The 16,636-nt window shown below is 39.4% G+C and overlaps 2 protein-coding genes across 2 annotated transcripts; both read right to left on the bottom strand.

Moving 5' to 3' along the window:
- Positions 1-327: 327 nt before the first annotated feature.
- calr (calreticulin) lies at positions 328-8,417 on the bottom strand. Its single transcript, XM_042512712.1, has 9 exons — positions 8,167-8,417; positions 7,484-7,585; positions 5,622-5,825; positions 4,736-4,830; positions 4,268-4,477; positions 3,992-4,105; positions 2,069-2,212; positions 1,721-1,813; positions 328-650 (listed from the first exon to the last, which is right to left on the bottom strand). The coding sequence occupies exons 1-9, from the start codon at positions 8,258-8,260 to the stop codon at positions 429-431; spliced, it is 1,278 nt and encodes a 425-aa protein (XP_042368646.1). The 5' UTR covers positions 8,261-8,417; the 3' UTR covers positions 328-428.
- A 1,278-nt stretch (positions 8,418-9,695) lies between these two features.
- On the bottom strand, positions 9,696-16,612 carry tor3a (torsin family 3, member A). The gene is made up of 6 exons (XM_042483046.1): positions 16,333-16,612; positions 16,033-16,155; positions 13,863-14,128; positions 12,462-12,637; positions 11,293-11,417; positions 9,696-10,916 (listed from the first exon to the last, which is right to left on the bottom strand). The coding sequence occupies exons 1-6, from the start codon at positions 16,496-16,498 to the stop codon at positions 10,669-10,671; spliced, it is 1,104 nt and encodes a 367-aa protein (XP_042338980.1). The 5' UTR covers positions 16,499-16,612; the 3' UTR covers positions 9,696-10,668.
- Between the last annotated feature and the right edge of the window lie 24 nt (positions 16,613-16,636).

Raw genomic sequence — 16,636 nt, 5'->3', positions numbered from 1 at the left:
ACATGAGGTAAAAAAAAAAAAAATCTTCAAGGTATCATCCACACACCAAATGTAGCTTTTTTTATGTCACGACATTATACTTCATAAAAACCCAGTTTTTTGAAGAACACAAATGACAATTTATATATTTCTGTTAACTGAAAAACAATTAAGCTGATTGATTTCCTGTCTCGACATTCGTTACGACATCTTCAGTCTCTCTATTCCTAATATAATAATAATAGTAGTAGTAGTAGTAGCACATGGAAACAGGAAACAGAATAATTGCCCTTTTTCGCCTACTCCCTCGCTTTGTAAACAAACAAATGAAAAACCCCGTCCCGCCCAGCCCCACCCCAGGGTGTCAGTCATGAGGGTCTATCATCTCATCAGTCTCCAGCCTCGCTCCGATGGCTCATTGACACCGACAGTCAGTTCCTGCACCGAGTTTATAACTCATCCTTGAGTTTAGAGTCTGTGCCTTCATCGTCCTCTTCTTCCTCCTCCTGCTCCTCACCCTCCTCCTCCTCATCTTCCTCTTCCTCCTCCTCATCCTTCTCCTCTTCCTCCTCGTCTTCCTCCTTCGCCTCCTCTCTCCTCTGGTTGTCCTCTTCCTCACGTTTCTTCCTCTCCTCCTCCTCTTGGCTTTCTTTCATCTTTTTCTCTGCATCCTGGAGACGACAAAATAAGAAGTGATGAATATATTTATTCCTTTGCAGCAAAGACTGTCTACAGGCAGTTATTCTGTGTGTTGACTGTGCATGCAGCCCGTTGCTCCTGATTCTTCCAACTTTTAGCTTTTTTTTTTTTTTTTTTTAATTATACTTGTTTGCAAGACTTTTGTACGAGATGGACCCAAGAGCGCCACAGGGAGTAATTCCTGGCTGTGGCCATCAAACTTTAACTCCTTCCTCCGTGTTTCAGACACTCCCAGCCTTTTAAAATAAAATTATTTTATTATGTTGATTGAAATTTTATACAGAGGAATGGTATATGTTGTAAAGCCTTTTGCAGCTTATTGTGATTTGTGATATTGTATTTTACGGATCTAACTGATACTGAAATTGAATTTAAATGAATATTTGTACAGCCCTTTGGTGCATGGCTTTGTGTGGTGGGTTGAAGCTCAAAAAAAGGCCTTGGATTAACTCGTGTGTGTTTACTTGAAGACGAACAAACTTCCACAGGACTCCAATGTAAAAAAAAAGCAAAGTATATTAATCCACAGTTTTGTGATATCTTCTTTACAGGAGTAATAAAATACAAGTTGTCTATGCTATACCATAAACTATACACACTTGTAGTAAGATGCACTTGTTTGCACATACTTCTTATATTTCTTTCGCAAATATTTCCACAAATTTCATATATTTGTATTACTTATGAAAGATAACTCATTCTTAAATGTTCTTATATATATTTCATTACATCATTTTTTACATTTTTATTATATTTTCTGAAATATTTTTCTAAAATTTGTATTTATATTGTAGCATAATGCATGTTTTTCTTGCATACTATTTTTTTCAAAATTCTTATAATTTCTCTATGTCCATGTAAAGTATAAGAGCAACTGAAACATCTTTCATTTGCCTCTGTATTTTGAATCTGACTCTAAATTAACCTTACTTAAGGCTACACGCTAAAAGCAATTGAATTTGTGTATATACTATATTTACACCACAAAATACTCCAATGCATACGCAGGATAGACACCTAAAGATGAAAGTTTCGGACTGACCTTAGTTTTACCCCACGTGTCGTTGCCAACTTCCTCTGCCAGGTTTGGGTCGTTGGTGATCAGGAAGTTATCAAAGATGGTACCAGACTTGACCTTAATCAAGAAGAAGTCAACATTTTACTGTCAGGTACTTCATGCAAACATATCCAAATACAGGAAAAGCATCATGAAAAGAAACGTTCTGCACTGGCCGAGACTGTGAACATAAAACCTGTGCAAGTAAAATGTCCCTTTTCCTGGATGGATATTTTTAAGTAAAAATCAAATACCAGTTTGTCACCATTCATTTAAGCAAATTCCCTCCTTATTATTCAGTTAATACGCCAGTAAGCAACAATATCTTCTTGCCTGCCACAAGTCGAGTCCAATCACGCCGATGCTGTCGTATTTATAGATCTCAGAGTCGGCTGTGTACTCCGGGTTGTCAATCTCAGGGTGGATCCACTTGCCCTTGTAGGCAGGATTGTCGATTTCTCTGGGCTTCCACTCACCCTGTTAACACCCAGACAATGTCGTTAATGTCAGAGGAATCACAACATGGAGATACACTGGCTGATTAAGAAGTTTAATTGGAATAAATAATAAAATAAATAGTTAATGTTATTTGCTGCCAACAGGCCTGAGGTCAGGGCTGCAGTGGAGTGGTGTACGGAAAGCAACATTTCAAATAGTGTTTTCTTAAATCAGGCTCTGAAATGGTCTGGAGTTTCTGTGTCAGTGTTACCTACAGAAAATATGTGGTTTGGTTTAGGTGGTGGTGGGAGGGTTGCTTATTTGGGTATAAGCAGATACTCATGGTTGTCTGACAATTTCGGCTTCAGCCTTCACCTGTCATCTCTCCGCATACACATTTGTGTTGCTCACTTTGTAACAGGGTTCCTGCAGCTTAAGGCAAGGTAGACTTAAGACGTAGTAAGACTTTTTTAATGCTCATTGGAATTGAGTTTAAGGCCAATTTTCTAATGACCAAACTTGAAGAAGGATAATTTTATTTTGCCCAAATTTTTATCGTAACATAAAACATGACTTTTGAAAAGAAAAAGTTAGATTATCTATGTCAAATGTTGAAAAAAAACTCTTTTTAGAGTGGAACAAATGAAAGACAATGGACATATATTATTATAAAAGTATCTATTTAGTTTACTGACAGAGGTGGGAAATATCTGGGATTTCTAGATGGTTTTCTGTGCGATTCTGTGTTTCTCAACCTGCATGTGAGATTCCTCAATTTGGATTTTCATCATAATGAGTTTAAAAAAAGGAATTTATTAAATTATTTTAAAAAAAGAAATAGATGATAGCAATAATTTTGAGACTTTACAGTGCTACATCAGAAAAAGAAACGCTTCATAAAATCTTACTTCAGATGTCTAAGCATTTTTATGACTTTTGAAAGATTAATTCAAGAAATTTTAATACCATCTGAGGCCTTTTTTAAGGATCTGCGTGGACCCTGGGTTAATGCCTATTTGTCTTCATCCTCAGATGTTTGTTTTTCACAGGACTTTGTACTCGAGAGCTGGCAGGATAAGGTGAGTTTAATGTCTGATTCAACTGATTTGGGCATTTGCATTCTCGCATACAGTTCCTCCACATAATGTCTACATAAGGGTTGCAGTGCATGTGTGAAAGGGCCTTAAGACTGAAGAAATTATAACTGACTTTCAGAGGGGTGATTTTGGAGTGTGTTGACAGTTTAATTTCCTTGGCACCACTGTATGCAACACTCTGAAGTGGGAGGCCAAAACCACCCAAATTACTAAAAAAAGAGGCTTTATTTTCTGCACCAGCTTAAAAAGTTTGGTGTGACTGGGGAGGCTATGCAGCACAAAGCACTTTAAAACTTCATCACAATAGGTATGTTTGATTGCATAAATCTAATAACTGGTTTTGCTCCTTGTCTTTACTCAAGTGTGTTTTTTCATCTCTTTTTAAGAGCTGCACTGAGGCAAATTACTTTCAACTGTGTTGACGTGGAAATAAAGTATTAAATTTAATTGGCCAGATTGCATGTTGAAGTTAATGAGGCAACAACACAAAAATGCTTCACAAAAATTACGACTTACACTTGTAATGAAAAATCCATAATCAATCCTTTTTTACTCAGTCATCACTGGCAAACTGCATGTGTACTGTGGGATTTATAGCAATAAGTGGTGCGCTTGCTCTGTAAAATATCAATACTTCACTGCATTGCATTCATTTTATACTGAGATACTGGACTATTCGAGTGGACATGGTATATAACGTGCTATAATTATTTGCAGTTACCTTGTATTCAGGGTTAGCGACCATAGGTGGCTCCCACTCTCCGTCCATCTCTTCATCCCAGTCATCAGGCTTCTTAGCATCAGGATCTGGAATGTTCTCGGGCTTGTCCCAGTCCTACCAGAGAGACAAGGTGAAGAAACAACCCCACAAAGGCAAACCAAATACATTTTTAAAAGACGGATGTGTTTCACACAAATTAAGCGAATGCTGTCGTTTGTGTATCGGCAGGAAAAAACGGCCCCAGCAGGACTTCTAGAGTGTCTCAAGCAGACTGACCTCTGGTTTCTTATCGTCAGGGTCGGGAATCTTCTCCCTGTCATCCCAGTCTTCTGGCTTTTTGGCTTCAGGGTCCTTAATTTTTTTGGGAGGCAGGAAGTCCCAGTCATCCTCCAGATTGCCAGACTCGACCTTCTTATTGTCGATCTTGACCTCGTAAGTGTTGTCTGGGTTCACAATCAGTGTGTACAAGTGGGAGTACTCATCATCCTGCAAGATACAAAAGAAAAGTTAGCAGCTATTGTGATTGCATTTTATTCACAAGTGATTTGCATGTAACGTGCTTAGAATTCAAAACACTTTTAATATGTCCTTGCTGGTTCGAGTTTATTTTGAGAAGGACAATGGCACCGTTGTTATTGCAAAATGCAAATACGCTGGAACAGACCCTGGGACCAACTGCTTCATGCAACAGGAATTATTAAATGTCTGCCATTTCCAAAATAAAACGTTTTACTGATGTCTCACCTTGCACCTGATGTCCTTGTTAATCAGATGGTTCTTGCCTTTATAGTTGAAGATGACATGGACCTTCTTTGTGCCGGGGCCACAGATGTCAGGACCTGAACAAGCAAACGCATAAGTAAAAATGTGGAATCCAATCTTTGAAGTTAAGATCAGAAACTAGGCAAACACAAGGGGGATAATAATTAAGGCTAGACGCCAAGGGTTGCCCGATTGCCCAGGGCAAGTAAAATGCAGTATTGGGCTAGCACATAGACTGTATATGTTTATATACAGTCTATGTGCTAGCAGATCTCGCCTCAGTTGCCCAATCAGGCAGGTAGTATAAAAGAATAACAATCTTTTTCCTCAGAGCTACTGATTAAAGTAGCTAAGGATTGAGTTATCTTGCTTCATTCTCATCTCCGTTTCAAATGCGCAATACCGTACCAACAGAGACTTATGAGAAATGGCGACGAGCAAAGACAAAGTTTATGAGCTAAAGCATGAGCGAGCATTTCAACTATCCTGGAAACAGGGAGTTGAGTTGAGTGGTGTTAAAGGATATAGGGGAAACTCCCATCTACGTAATGGGCAATTTGACCCAAGTTTGAGAGCAAGGTGGCTAAAACAGGGTTGTTTTTAAAGAGAGTAAACAAAAAAACATAAATGCTGAGCCCTGATAATTATCAGAAAGACATCTAAGAAATTAAAAAGAAAAACATTTACTACGCTTTGTGAAACAAAATGTGTACATTTTGTGTCCACAATAAGTGGACAATGAACCAAAAGTGTTTAATTTATATTACTGTATCTGTGTGAACAACTTCACAAAGAGCTGTAAAACTGAGGTGAAATACTACAGAAGAAACACGTCAACACAGACCTTTTTAAAACTATCCACACTCACCGAACATGATGTTGTAGACGGAGTCCCCGTGCATGTCCTCCTGGTTGAGACCAGAGGGGAACAGTTTAATGTAGCCCCCACCGCAGTCAATGTTCTGCTCATGTTTCACAGTGAACTGGATGACCAGAGTTTTGCCCTGGTTGCTGACGTCATCAAAACGGGATGACAAGGCGTAGAAGCGGGCGTCCTGGCTCGTCTGCAGACCTGCAGTGCAAAAACAACAACAAAAGAGACGTTACTCTACAATATCCCCATTGCAGGACACTTCAGCTGTAAGTATCACAATTAACCCGTGGTGTTTCAATCGAAAGCTCAAATTAGTTTAAAAGTGTGAATTTGAGTCTCTCCTCAAGTTGTGCAGCTGAGATACAGGCTGTTCTGATGATGTCAAGTCGAGACAAATACTGGAGCTGCTCCACAGAGTGAATAACTCTGAGACACCCTGACAGCTCCTATCACGAGGATTTCACTGAGTTAAGAGCAGCTTTTAGATTCATAGCTGGAAGCCTGAACTTCACAATCATCCAATCTGGTCAGATCACTTAAACAATAATAACATTTGAGCCCACAAACTAATTCAGTGTCATCTAACCCAGAGTAACTTCAAGTTAGGCTTAGATTTCTTGGGGGGACGCAGGGGACACAGGTCCCCCTTTAATATTCACAGTGTGTATTTGTCCCCTTCTATTAAAAAAAATGAAGTAGACTTCTATTTTACAAAATTTAAAACATTTTAACCATAAATTGGTGGTGGAAAATTCACCAGAAGGCAGGAAATTAGACATGTGACGTTAAAAATTTCCTCCAAACCATCTCTTTCATATGTGTCCACCAATGTTGAAACAAAACCCACGTCCTCAAATGTCACTTAGTTCCAGCTCTTATCTCCAGGTCAGGGAGACAGAGATGCATGTATCTCATTTTAATTTTACTTCAAAAAGTGACTCGAAAAACACCATGTAACTTCTGTTCATGGGTGTATACTGTCTCGGTATTGTGCCAATAGCAAATGTCACTTAAACCTGTGGTCCCCAACTGATGGGTCACGGTCCAAAAGTGGATCACAGGTCCGTTCTGTTTGGACCACAAGTGACTTGTGTTTGTAAAAACACTTATTTTTAAGTGAAGTTAATTTCTGGCAAATAGCTTTTATTCAAACAGGGATCGACTGATTGCGTTTTTTCAGCGCAGATACAGATGCCGGTTATTAGTACTTAATGAGAACAATAAATATTTGGAGCCGATATGCATTTACAATAACAATTAAAATATTTCGGTTGAAATTTAAAATTTGGAATAAATCAAACACCAACACAAAACTTTGTGTAAATGCCTTTAACAAATGTCAAATTTTTGTGCAATATATTTACTTTTTCATTTATTAATTTTTATCAGCGATCATTAAAATAAAACACCAATACAGATAATCGCCAAAATGCCAAATATCAGCTCCGATAATCAGCCAGGCTGATAATCTGTCACACCTTAATTTCCATTTCTGTTTCTTCTTGCAACTTGTTTTATTTCTTTGAGTTCTAGCCAATGTTTTGTTTACATTTTGTGAAATAAAACTAAATAATTTTCATTTCTAATGTGTAGACTTCTGGACCAGTTGGGTACCACTGACCTAAACAGCTAAAGAATTAAGAGAAATAGCCCATTAAAAACCAACGTCAACACCTAGATGAATCCCAAACAAGCACCAATCCATTGTTAAATCTCAGCAAAATCCCCTAAATCTCCTTAACACAGACTGCAGACAAACAGATACACACCCTTATTCTATAAAACACACCCAAAACAATGTGGGCGCTCACCATCAGCTCCACACTGGGTGGCAACAGTCTAACCTCTCCACTCACCTTTGTCTTTCTCTGCATCTCCGTAGAACTTTCCTGCAGTCAGGACAAACTTGCCGAAGTCTGACCTGTGTTTGGATTCAACCCAGCGGCTCTTCCAGGCATCTGCACAAACAAGAGTAGGTTCAGCTGCACGGCCAGTCACTGTGAACACACTCACACAGGCTGCTAACCCAACACTGATGATGCATCAGTGCAGGTGCACTGGGAGCTTGTTACGCTGCAGGGACAGGCTTCAAGTGTTCACATCTACACTGTGTTTAGTTATGAGGCTGCTGATGGAGGATCAGGGCAGCTATGTAAAGAGGGGTAACAGTGATTGACCAGGGGAGGGATGTGCAGGAGGGGGATGGGGAGACGGACAGGGTTTTGCTGATAGCTGGGGGGTGAAATGGAGAGAAAAGGAGGGGAGAGGAAAGGGTCAAAAGACAAATGGAGTCCATGTAGACTAAATTCATCTTAAACAGAGCTGGAGGGGTATAATACAACACAGACAATGTAAAGTTATGGGCTGCCATGTTAAAAAAAAAAAAAAAAAAAAAATCAATACAACATCCCACAACATGAAGACACCGGGGTGTACCACTCATGCAGTTATTCAGTATCATAATATCAGATATATTAGAGTTTAAATACCACGATAAAACCTTCAATAACGGTAAATTAAATACATAAAATGACCTCACCCCCATCTTCAAACTGCTCCCGCAGATACACAGTGGACTCGGCCAGTACAGATGCGGCCGACACGACCATTAAAAGCAGCGACAGCGCTGTCATTGTGACCAGCTGGAGCACCCCGCCTTATCAAATAAACACTACACTTATTAATAAGTCTGTGTAAAGTGCCTACACCGTGCAGCAGACGCTGTTAGTCGGTCCAGTCCCTCATACAGTAATGTTACAGTGAAAAACGCTGAGGCGCCGCCGCCGCTCTCCTCTCGGCTCCGCACAGATGTCTGAATCTGATTGGACCGCGGCTCAGAATCTCAATAAGGAAGCGTTGCTTCTCTCGACCAATCAGAGGAGAGGAAATCTTGACGGATAGTCGCTGCAGCCAATGGGAGCAGACCACGCGTTTGCTTGATACACTCCCAAGTAAGGGTGATGCGCCTGGGGTGAATCATCTAATAATACATCCCTGTGAATCATATGTGTGGAAAATCATAATAAATATAGTTAAATAACTGTTAAATGTAGAAGTTTTAAAGGTATTCAGGTCGAACTGAATAAAATAATGGGACATACAGTATACTGCCTTGAAAACAAATGTGGTCAAGGCTACTCCAGGCGTGATTTGACATAAAAATACTGATTTGAAGAACAATTTACTTTATTTTCCCCACAAAAACACTTTAATAAACTACGTGAGAATTCCCAAACTTACACTTACTCCTTCGCTCCAAATCTGCAAAATACACCTCTGACTGCATTGAACCAGGGGGCCGACAGATTATTGGTCTAGACGATTATCAGGGCCAATATTTTCAGTTTTTCAATTATCTAGTAAGTAAAAAGCACGTTATAAATATTGAGGGGGACATTTCCCCTGTTTCCCCCCCTCACAAAAATATAAGCCTATGCTACCGATTATTTTGTTGACATGTATAAAACGTGTTCTCACATGTGTAAGACCTTTCATTTCAAGCTGTTAAGGAAGTTACTGGTCTGTCCTCCTACCAAGAGAGTCACAGTCCTAGAAATAAAACTTTATTCCATGGTTCCAGTTCAACAGAGCTAATGCCCTTCACGGACGTTTCTTCCTCTGCAGTTATTTTCTGTCTGACCTCTGCATAAAACCCGCACAACTCACCACTGCTAAAAAATGTTCTTAACTGTCAGAAATGATGTAAAATGCATACAATTTCCTAGAGCCCAATTTGCCATGTTTAAATTGTCCTGTTTTGCACTTCAAAATCTAAAATTGAAATCTGTCATGGAAGACTTCAAGACAGTCATTTTTCACATTTCAAAAATCTAAAAAAAAAAAATTATTTAGTTATCATTCTGTTGATCGATTAATCAACTAATCCTTTCAGCTCAGGATTGTGTAGGATGTTCTGTTACTGCTCCTTTTATGATCTACTATTTAAAGACAGATGTATGCACCATGTAAACCAATTAATACATTGAGACTGCCAACATTAATTTGACAAATGAATCCCTGCAAATGATTGCATTACATAAACACACATTTTTTTGGTTTACAGTGGGTATTTATTTTCTCAAAACCATCTCTGATATTTCTAGTTTTTCCTCAGATTTGACCCTGAGCTTTGGCACTCAAATCACTTAAACCAACCAAGTCTGTGTGAGAGGATGTGAAAGTGAATGCATGAATTAAATCATAAGGCAAGCAATAAACACGTTTGTTAACTATGCCCCAAATTAACAGCATAATATTATATCTAGAAATGAATCAGTTCCATATAAAACAATGAAATTACAGATAAAATATAAATTAATAAAAATATTTACACAAAAAAACAAACCTTAGAAATATATTCATTGCTTTGGCACATGTACTCTCGTATAAAACTATTTCAAGTTTTTGCATCACAGTGCCTCATACCTTAGCTCTCACACACTCCAAACTCTTCACACAAGTGCCATTAATATCAACCAAACCTTTCAGAACCACCAAAAAATAATCTGTTGCATCAAGATGCTGAAATATGGCACAAATGATGTCAATAAATAATAAGGGCAAATTTAAGTACAATGTCTAACATGCAAATACTAACACATGAAGGATGAACTTTAAAAAAAAAAAACAAAAAACCAGCACACCACTTGGGGCTGAGGTGAAAATACATAAATAGTGTGATAAAATATGTATAAGTATCTCTCTATGACACACACTTCACGACCACTAACACTGTCTAATTCTCTGTCTTGATACTGTGAGGATTCGAACCGGGCAGGTGAAGAGGAGCCACCACACTGCACATGATGACCGTCTGGCACTTCTCATGCCCGCAGGGTGGGTCGTGCTGCTCTCCCCTCTTATACTGGATCTGCCCCGCTGTCTGGCCTTCTCTGAGGGACCTGGACAGACACGATCTGTGGGGGGAGAGTACGTAGAGCGGAGCAGAGAAGACACGTCTTGTCTGTGGCTCTGTATGCAGATGGGCTGGTAAAGCAATCTCACACCTCCTCCAGGTCTCTCTCTCCATCTGTCTCTCCATCTAGGGGAGAAAGAAGTTGATCCGCTGGGGTATGGACTTGCATCCCTGGGCTGAGAAGAGTCTCTCTTCTTTGGGGACGTACAGCATTGCCTTGGCCACCTCGTCCAGCGTAGCTTCATCCGTCTCCAGACCTCGTGCTGCGTAGGCGTCCCGTGCACAGAGCTTGACATGGCGGTACTCCAAAGGCAGGAATGGCACAAAGAAGTCGATCAAGTGGCCAGACATCAGCTCACTTTGAGCAAACCCACCTGGGAAAGAGAACAATGTAGAGAAATTTCTTAGAAATCCCAAAACGCAATTAAAGCTCCACAAATCAATGTTTTAGAATAAGCTAGAAAAGGCTCGCTTTAATGTGAGAGGGTTTCTTGTAGCACAGATTCTGCCAAGAATCAATACGTGCAGCTTTCTGCCAATTATCTTGGTCAAACACAACAGTGGAGTAACTTTAACTCTCGCCCACCACACATGTTTAAAAAGTTTTGCAACTCACTCAGTAACAAGATTTGTTCACTTTCTGTCCAGGGTGAAATGGCAGAGAGCTGAAGTAAACACATAAACTACTGCAGAGGAGAGCTGAGCATCTGGCGACCGGCTGACAAACGTAAAGCCAGCACTGCAACGTACCATGAGACTCCATAGTTTCAGCTCGTAGCCGGTGCTCCAGGTCTTCCATACCGATGTCCTCTCGATTTTGACCGGAGTGCCAGAAGTCCAACGCCACATCATTGATCGTTGCTCCACCAATGTTGCTGTAGAGATTACAGGTACACCAAAAACACGATGTAAAAGCAGTATTATTCAATTTAAAGTTTTCTCTACAGCCTTAAAGGATAAACACTTTTTGTTCTATCAGACCTGGGACCCATTTCTTGATTACCTGGGCGCCTCTGCATCTTGATGGATTAGGCAGTGGATTATAGAAGTGGTCTGGAAAAAGGATGTGGAGCCATAGCTTTGGATGATATTAAAATGCAATGTGTGATGGGCTGTCTTACGTGGACCTCCTGGACTGGATGTTAATTATTTTGAATCTATTTACTTTTTGTCTGTCTGATTTTTTTTCTTGCTGGATTTGGTTGCCAGTATTTTGTACACTGTTAGTGTTATTGCCTGAGTGTCTGTGTCTCCTTCAGGAAGACGCAGACACACTTTAATACAACAGATACAATACAACAGTTTGTTTGCTTTTCGACTTATTTTCTACCCCATTCTATATTACTGTTTTATTATTTATCTGTTCATTCTATTTTATCTTTTTATTTATCAACTTATGCATTTACTTATTTTTTCCTTTTTACATGATTGCAAGCTCTTCATGTTCGTTTGGTTGCGTATTTTGTTTTTTGTATGTTCACATAAACCAGTAAAAAGAGAATCAAAAAAAGGGCATTTTTAACTTAATCTTAACTTTAAATAGTGATATTTAGTTACTGTGACAAAATTACAAAATGCTATTTAAAAATAATCCAATAATAGAAATTCTGCATGAATATTTGACGTGATTTTGTATACCATAATACGATACCGTTGTGTATTAGTGACCCCAGGTCTCTCCTACATCAAACCACTTCACCGTAACAGTGCACTGAAAAACACTCTTCTATATTTGACTGAACAGATTGTCCGTTATCTGACGTGGAACACGAATGATTGAAAACATAGTGAATCGATAAAGACGGATAAAAGAAACTCAGATGAACATCCTTCATCACAGACGAGCTGCCAGGACACCCGGGACAGAGGCGTAATACGTTCTGAGTCTCTGACCGGACGTGGCCGACCTATAAACCAACCTGAGAAAGAGGAAGATGGCTCTGCGGTAGCTGACACCGTCTACGTTGTCGTAGTGATCCATGTAGGGTTTGATGGCATCGATGAGGCCTGGGTGAAGCTTCTCGGCCTCGTCGAAGATGAACAGAGTCTGAGGGCAGCGCAGCACCATGTCCCGAATCGCCTCCCTCAGCTGGCCCTGGATACACAGAGTAAGAACTGACTTCTGTTGTAAATCTCTAAAACACAATCTGAAGAACAGAAACAAGACAATTTACTTTTGACTCTGTTCAGGTTTTAAAGGAAAAGTAAGATTTAGGGGGATTTGGTGGCATCTAGCAGTGAGGATTGAAGATTGCAGCCAGCTGAAACTTCTCCTTCAGTGTTTTTTTTGTTCAGGAGGATTTAACTGGGAGCCAAATGAGAGGTGTCTTTCTCTCCAAAACAACAAGACCTGGTGATTTAAACCTATGAAAACAGTGAATAAAGCATTTTGACATTACAAATAAGCGTTTCTTTGACGCTACAGGCCACTAGCTCAGCACCTGCTAATTTGTGCTCATCTTTTTCGTCCTTAACTTAATATCCAGATATTCAGGAGGTTTTTACCAGGGGCCAAATGATACGCAGAGGTCTCATCCTACACTACTGTTTTCCCGTTTTATTTTTTTTTAAGATGGTTTTTTTGGGGGGATTTTTGCCTTTATCTTATAGGACAGCTTAAGCATCAAAGGGGGAGAGAGAGGAGATGACATGTGGCAAAGGGACGCATTTTGTAGTTAGACCAGCGGCTGCTGCGGTGAGGACACGGTCTCTGCGCATGGGGTGCCTGCAGGGGAGCTATCGGGTGCCTCTTACTGCATTTTTAATAGACATGACAACAAAGCTGAAGTTGTTTTTTTTGTATATTACATATTTTTGCTCTATGTAAAATAAATTTGCATTTTCCCCTTTACAATACAGTGTGTCACGAGGGACAAAAGGTAATTTAAAAGTTTTATTAATTCTTTTCGTCATTACTCTGATAAGAGAGACCTTATGAAAACAGCAGAAATGTCCTCATATGCAGCTTTTGATAGTATTAGGGTTTAAAGGTTGTTCTGCGTACTATAATCTGTTAAGTGTGGACTCATTTGTGCAATAACACTGTAAACATTATTATGAAATCTAATGCAGTGATTGTGTAAAAATGTGTGTCAATGGGCGCACACTGGCACCTGTGACCCGATAGGATAAATGCCAGGTGCAAAAAAAGGACAGAAGTTTGACTTGGACCATCTGTCCAAACCGTTATCATTCATACGTTGAGTTAAATCACACAGATTAAACATCTGACTAAGCAAACGGGGGACCCGAGAACACTGCCAGCATGTTTCTGGCATGGGACGTCACACTCTGTGCCAACAGGGCTCTGGCTGTCTCACCTTGTACGTGTCTACCAGTCTGGCGTGGGGGAAGTGAAACGGGGCAATGAACAGTCGGACACACTCGCTCTTCACTCCGTCTCGATACAGGTTATCTGCAATGATCCGTGCCACAAAGTTCTTTCCAGTGCCGGACCAGCCGTGGAAGGAGAGCGTCAGCGGCTTGTTGGACTCAGGGTTATTGATAAAACCCTGAATGGCTTTCAGAACCACCGACTGAGCCAGGTGCTGCCCGTGGAGCTTTGTCTGAAGGTCCCGAGCCAGACCTGCACATCAGAAAATGATTTCAGGATCAGAATAAGATTTATTACCAAAGAAGTTTTTACTGAAAAGGAATTTACTTTTGTATTAAACATGTTCAGATTAAATAAAAATATTAATTTCTCCAGTTTTTAATTCATCTTTTCATCTGTTTTTTGCTTGTTTTTTCCTTTTTTTGTTTCTTTTTATTACGAAACACTTACTATTAGTGTTGCTGTTGCCTGTATGAATGATTTTGCAACATATATTTCTAATTTATTTTCTATTTTATAATTTTCTTTCCCACTTTGGTGTTATAACCAGAAAGAGAATGATGAAGGTATGCTGTGTTGTATGATGTGCACCAAATCTGATTCCAATAAAAAAATTTAAAAAAATTATATAAAAATAAATGCAAAATCTTTCAACAGTCAAGATATAGAGCAGAAAATTACAATAAAAAATATATGGAGGAGATACTTACAAATATTGTAATAATAAATATGTACATCACAGCAGTTTCAGAATTAGAAAGCTGTAGTTGCAGCTTTGCAGTTTTGCAAAGGAAGTTCCAAAACTATAAAGGGAATGTGCAAAAGTTCACAGTACAGCAAACAGATGCAATGTTCAGAGATAAGATGTGCGTTAATGTGCGCATCCACGTGCATGTGTGCGTAGAACAGAGTGCACAACTTAATAATGCCAGTATCTGATAATAACAAAACCCAGCAATGATGCAGCATTATTATATTTAAGTTTGGAAGCTTCACACGAAGCTCATGAGTTTTTCATGTATCTCACACCTACTCAGTATAAACTTCTCTAAATATGTTTCTGCAGTGAAGCAGAGTGATTCACTGGTGTTTGCAATAATAGGGTTAAGTTGAAGTCATGGACATAATATCTTGTGACAATATTTAATGTGCAATAAGCTGAGGTGCATTGCTCAAAGGTGAGCAATGTAAGTATTTAATTATGCAGCTAAAGAACAGCTAATATATAGAAATAAACAAACTGGAGTCGTATAGGTGCAACTAGAGCAGGATTCAAAATGAACAAAGCATTCTGAAAGCCCTCGAGAGGTACATTTTATTTGGACAGTCCACCAACAGATAGTTTTTTAAATTATTTGCAACATTTTAACAGCTACTAGTTAAGATTCAGCAGTTGAGCTGTTGTTTTATTTTGTAGATGTTGAACAAATTATTTGTAGAGTATACGTGACACTTCATGAACATACCCAAACTGCTGAAATGTTAAGAATACAATAAAAACTACATGAAACAAGGAAATTATCTGTATCAACGTTTATTTAATGACCACCGATAAAATTAATGAATGATAAAGAGCGTGTATTACACTCAACCATCACCAGGGAAGACAGTCTGCAGAAGTGTCAGCATTAGAGGAACTTTTACTCAGTTAAACCGCAATTTTTATTTATTCTTTTTTATTATTTAAATGTTCACTTAACTTTAAAAAAAAAAGTTGCAGGAAATTTGTAGTATATGATGTAAGAATTTCAGTTTTGAGCAAACGTTTGCTTAAGGCATTTAAGTTTTGTGTTGGAGTTTGTTTGACAGAGATATTTTCATTTTGATTGTAAAAGCATCTCGGTTCCAAACATCTATTATCAGTCTCATTAACCACCAATAATAAAAAAAAAACAGTATCAGTTGACCCCTAGAACAAACTATGAATCTATGACTCCAATAAAAGTCCCATTCTCTTCATGAAATCCTATAAGGGACAGATTGTGCACAACGCAAACAGTGATTTTTTTTAAAAAAAAAAAAAAAAAGAAAAGAAAAACGTGATTTACAGTAATGTCCAGAGACAGTATATTTGCTGGCACTTGATGGGACTGTCCCAACATGTGCACTGGACCGTTTAAGCAGAAAATGGCAACCACCAAGCTTGAGTGTGCTACCTGTGATGTTGTTGGTGATCCTGCAGTCTCCAGACTCACAGCACTGGCCCAGACTACAGTACCACTGATGCAGCAGGCTGATGTAGTCCTGAGGAAAACCTGCCCAGAGCTCCCGGGTAGGAACTGCTCTCATCACAGCAAAACAAGAAGACAGTGATAAATCAGCAATATAATAATCCGCAGGGAGCAAATTAGTGTTAAAATGTAACGTGCAAACAGGCTACATTTGTGCCAAATTTGAGAAGCATTACATAATAGCTTACGATAGGACAGATATCATTATATGAATTTGTGCCTTACCTTGTTGTGTAGCATCGTCTTGGTGCGGCTGACACTCCCCCTCCCATATGTTGCAATAAATGTAATTAAAATAGTAGGTGGAAACATTGGAGATGCTGTCGAAGTGGAAGAAGTCTGCCTCTGCGGACAGAGCCCAGAGCGCAGGCAGCAGCCACCGCGCTAACATCGGTGCGTCAAGAGGCGGCCGAGACCACACTGAACACCGCGTCCCGGTCCTCCTCTCCGGTTTATTCAAACCAGGCCCAGTACTGGCTGCCTGCTCTGTGTGGGAAATGCACCCCTCTCCCCCATTGTAGAGGAGGAG

The sequence above is a fragment of the Plectropomus leopardus genome, chromosome 3, assembly GCF_008729295.1.
Source record: "Plectropomus leopardus isolate mb chromosome 3, YSFRI_Pleo_2.0, whole genome shotgun sequence".
NCBI classification, from domain to species: Eukaryota; Metazoa; Chordata; class Actinopteri; order Perciformes; family Serranidae; genus Plectropomus; species Plectropomus leopardus.
This window is presented reverse-complemented; position numbering and strand designations above follow the sequence as displayed.

Bases quoted from the DNA above. Each gene is read 5' to 3' on its own strand.
- tor3a (XM_042483046.1), bottom strand. From the start codon at position 16,498: ATGTTAGCGCGGTGGCTGCTGCCTGCGCTCTGGGCTCTGTCCGCAGAG. The intron at 12,638-13,862 runs GTGAGACAGCCA...CTGTGTATCCAG, and splicing joins GACTGGTAGACACGTACAAG to GGCCAGCTGAGGGAGGCGAT. The intron at 11,418-12,461 runs GTTGGTTTATAG...TAATCTCTACAG, and splicing joins GCCATCTTCCTCTTTCTCAG to CAACATTGGTGGAGCAACGA.
- calr (XM_042512712.1), bottom strand. From the start codon at position 8,260: ATGACAGCGCTGTCGCTGCTTTTAATGGTCGTGTCGGCCGCATCTGTA. The intron at 2,213-3,991 runs GTAACTGCAAAT...GGGTGTTAACAG, and splicing joins TCGCTAACCCTGAATACAAG to GGTGAGTGGAAGCCCAGAGA. The intron at 651-1,720 runs GTCAGTCCGAAA...TGTCGTCTCCAG, and splicing joins ACACGTGGGGTAAAACTAAG to GATGCAGAGAAAAAGATGAA.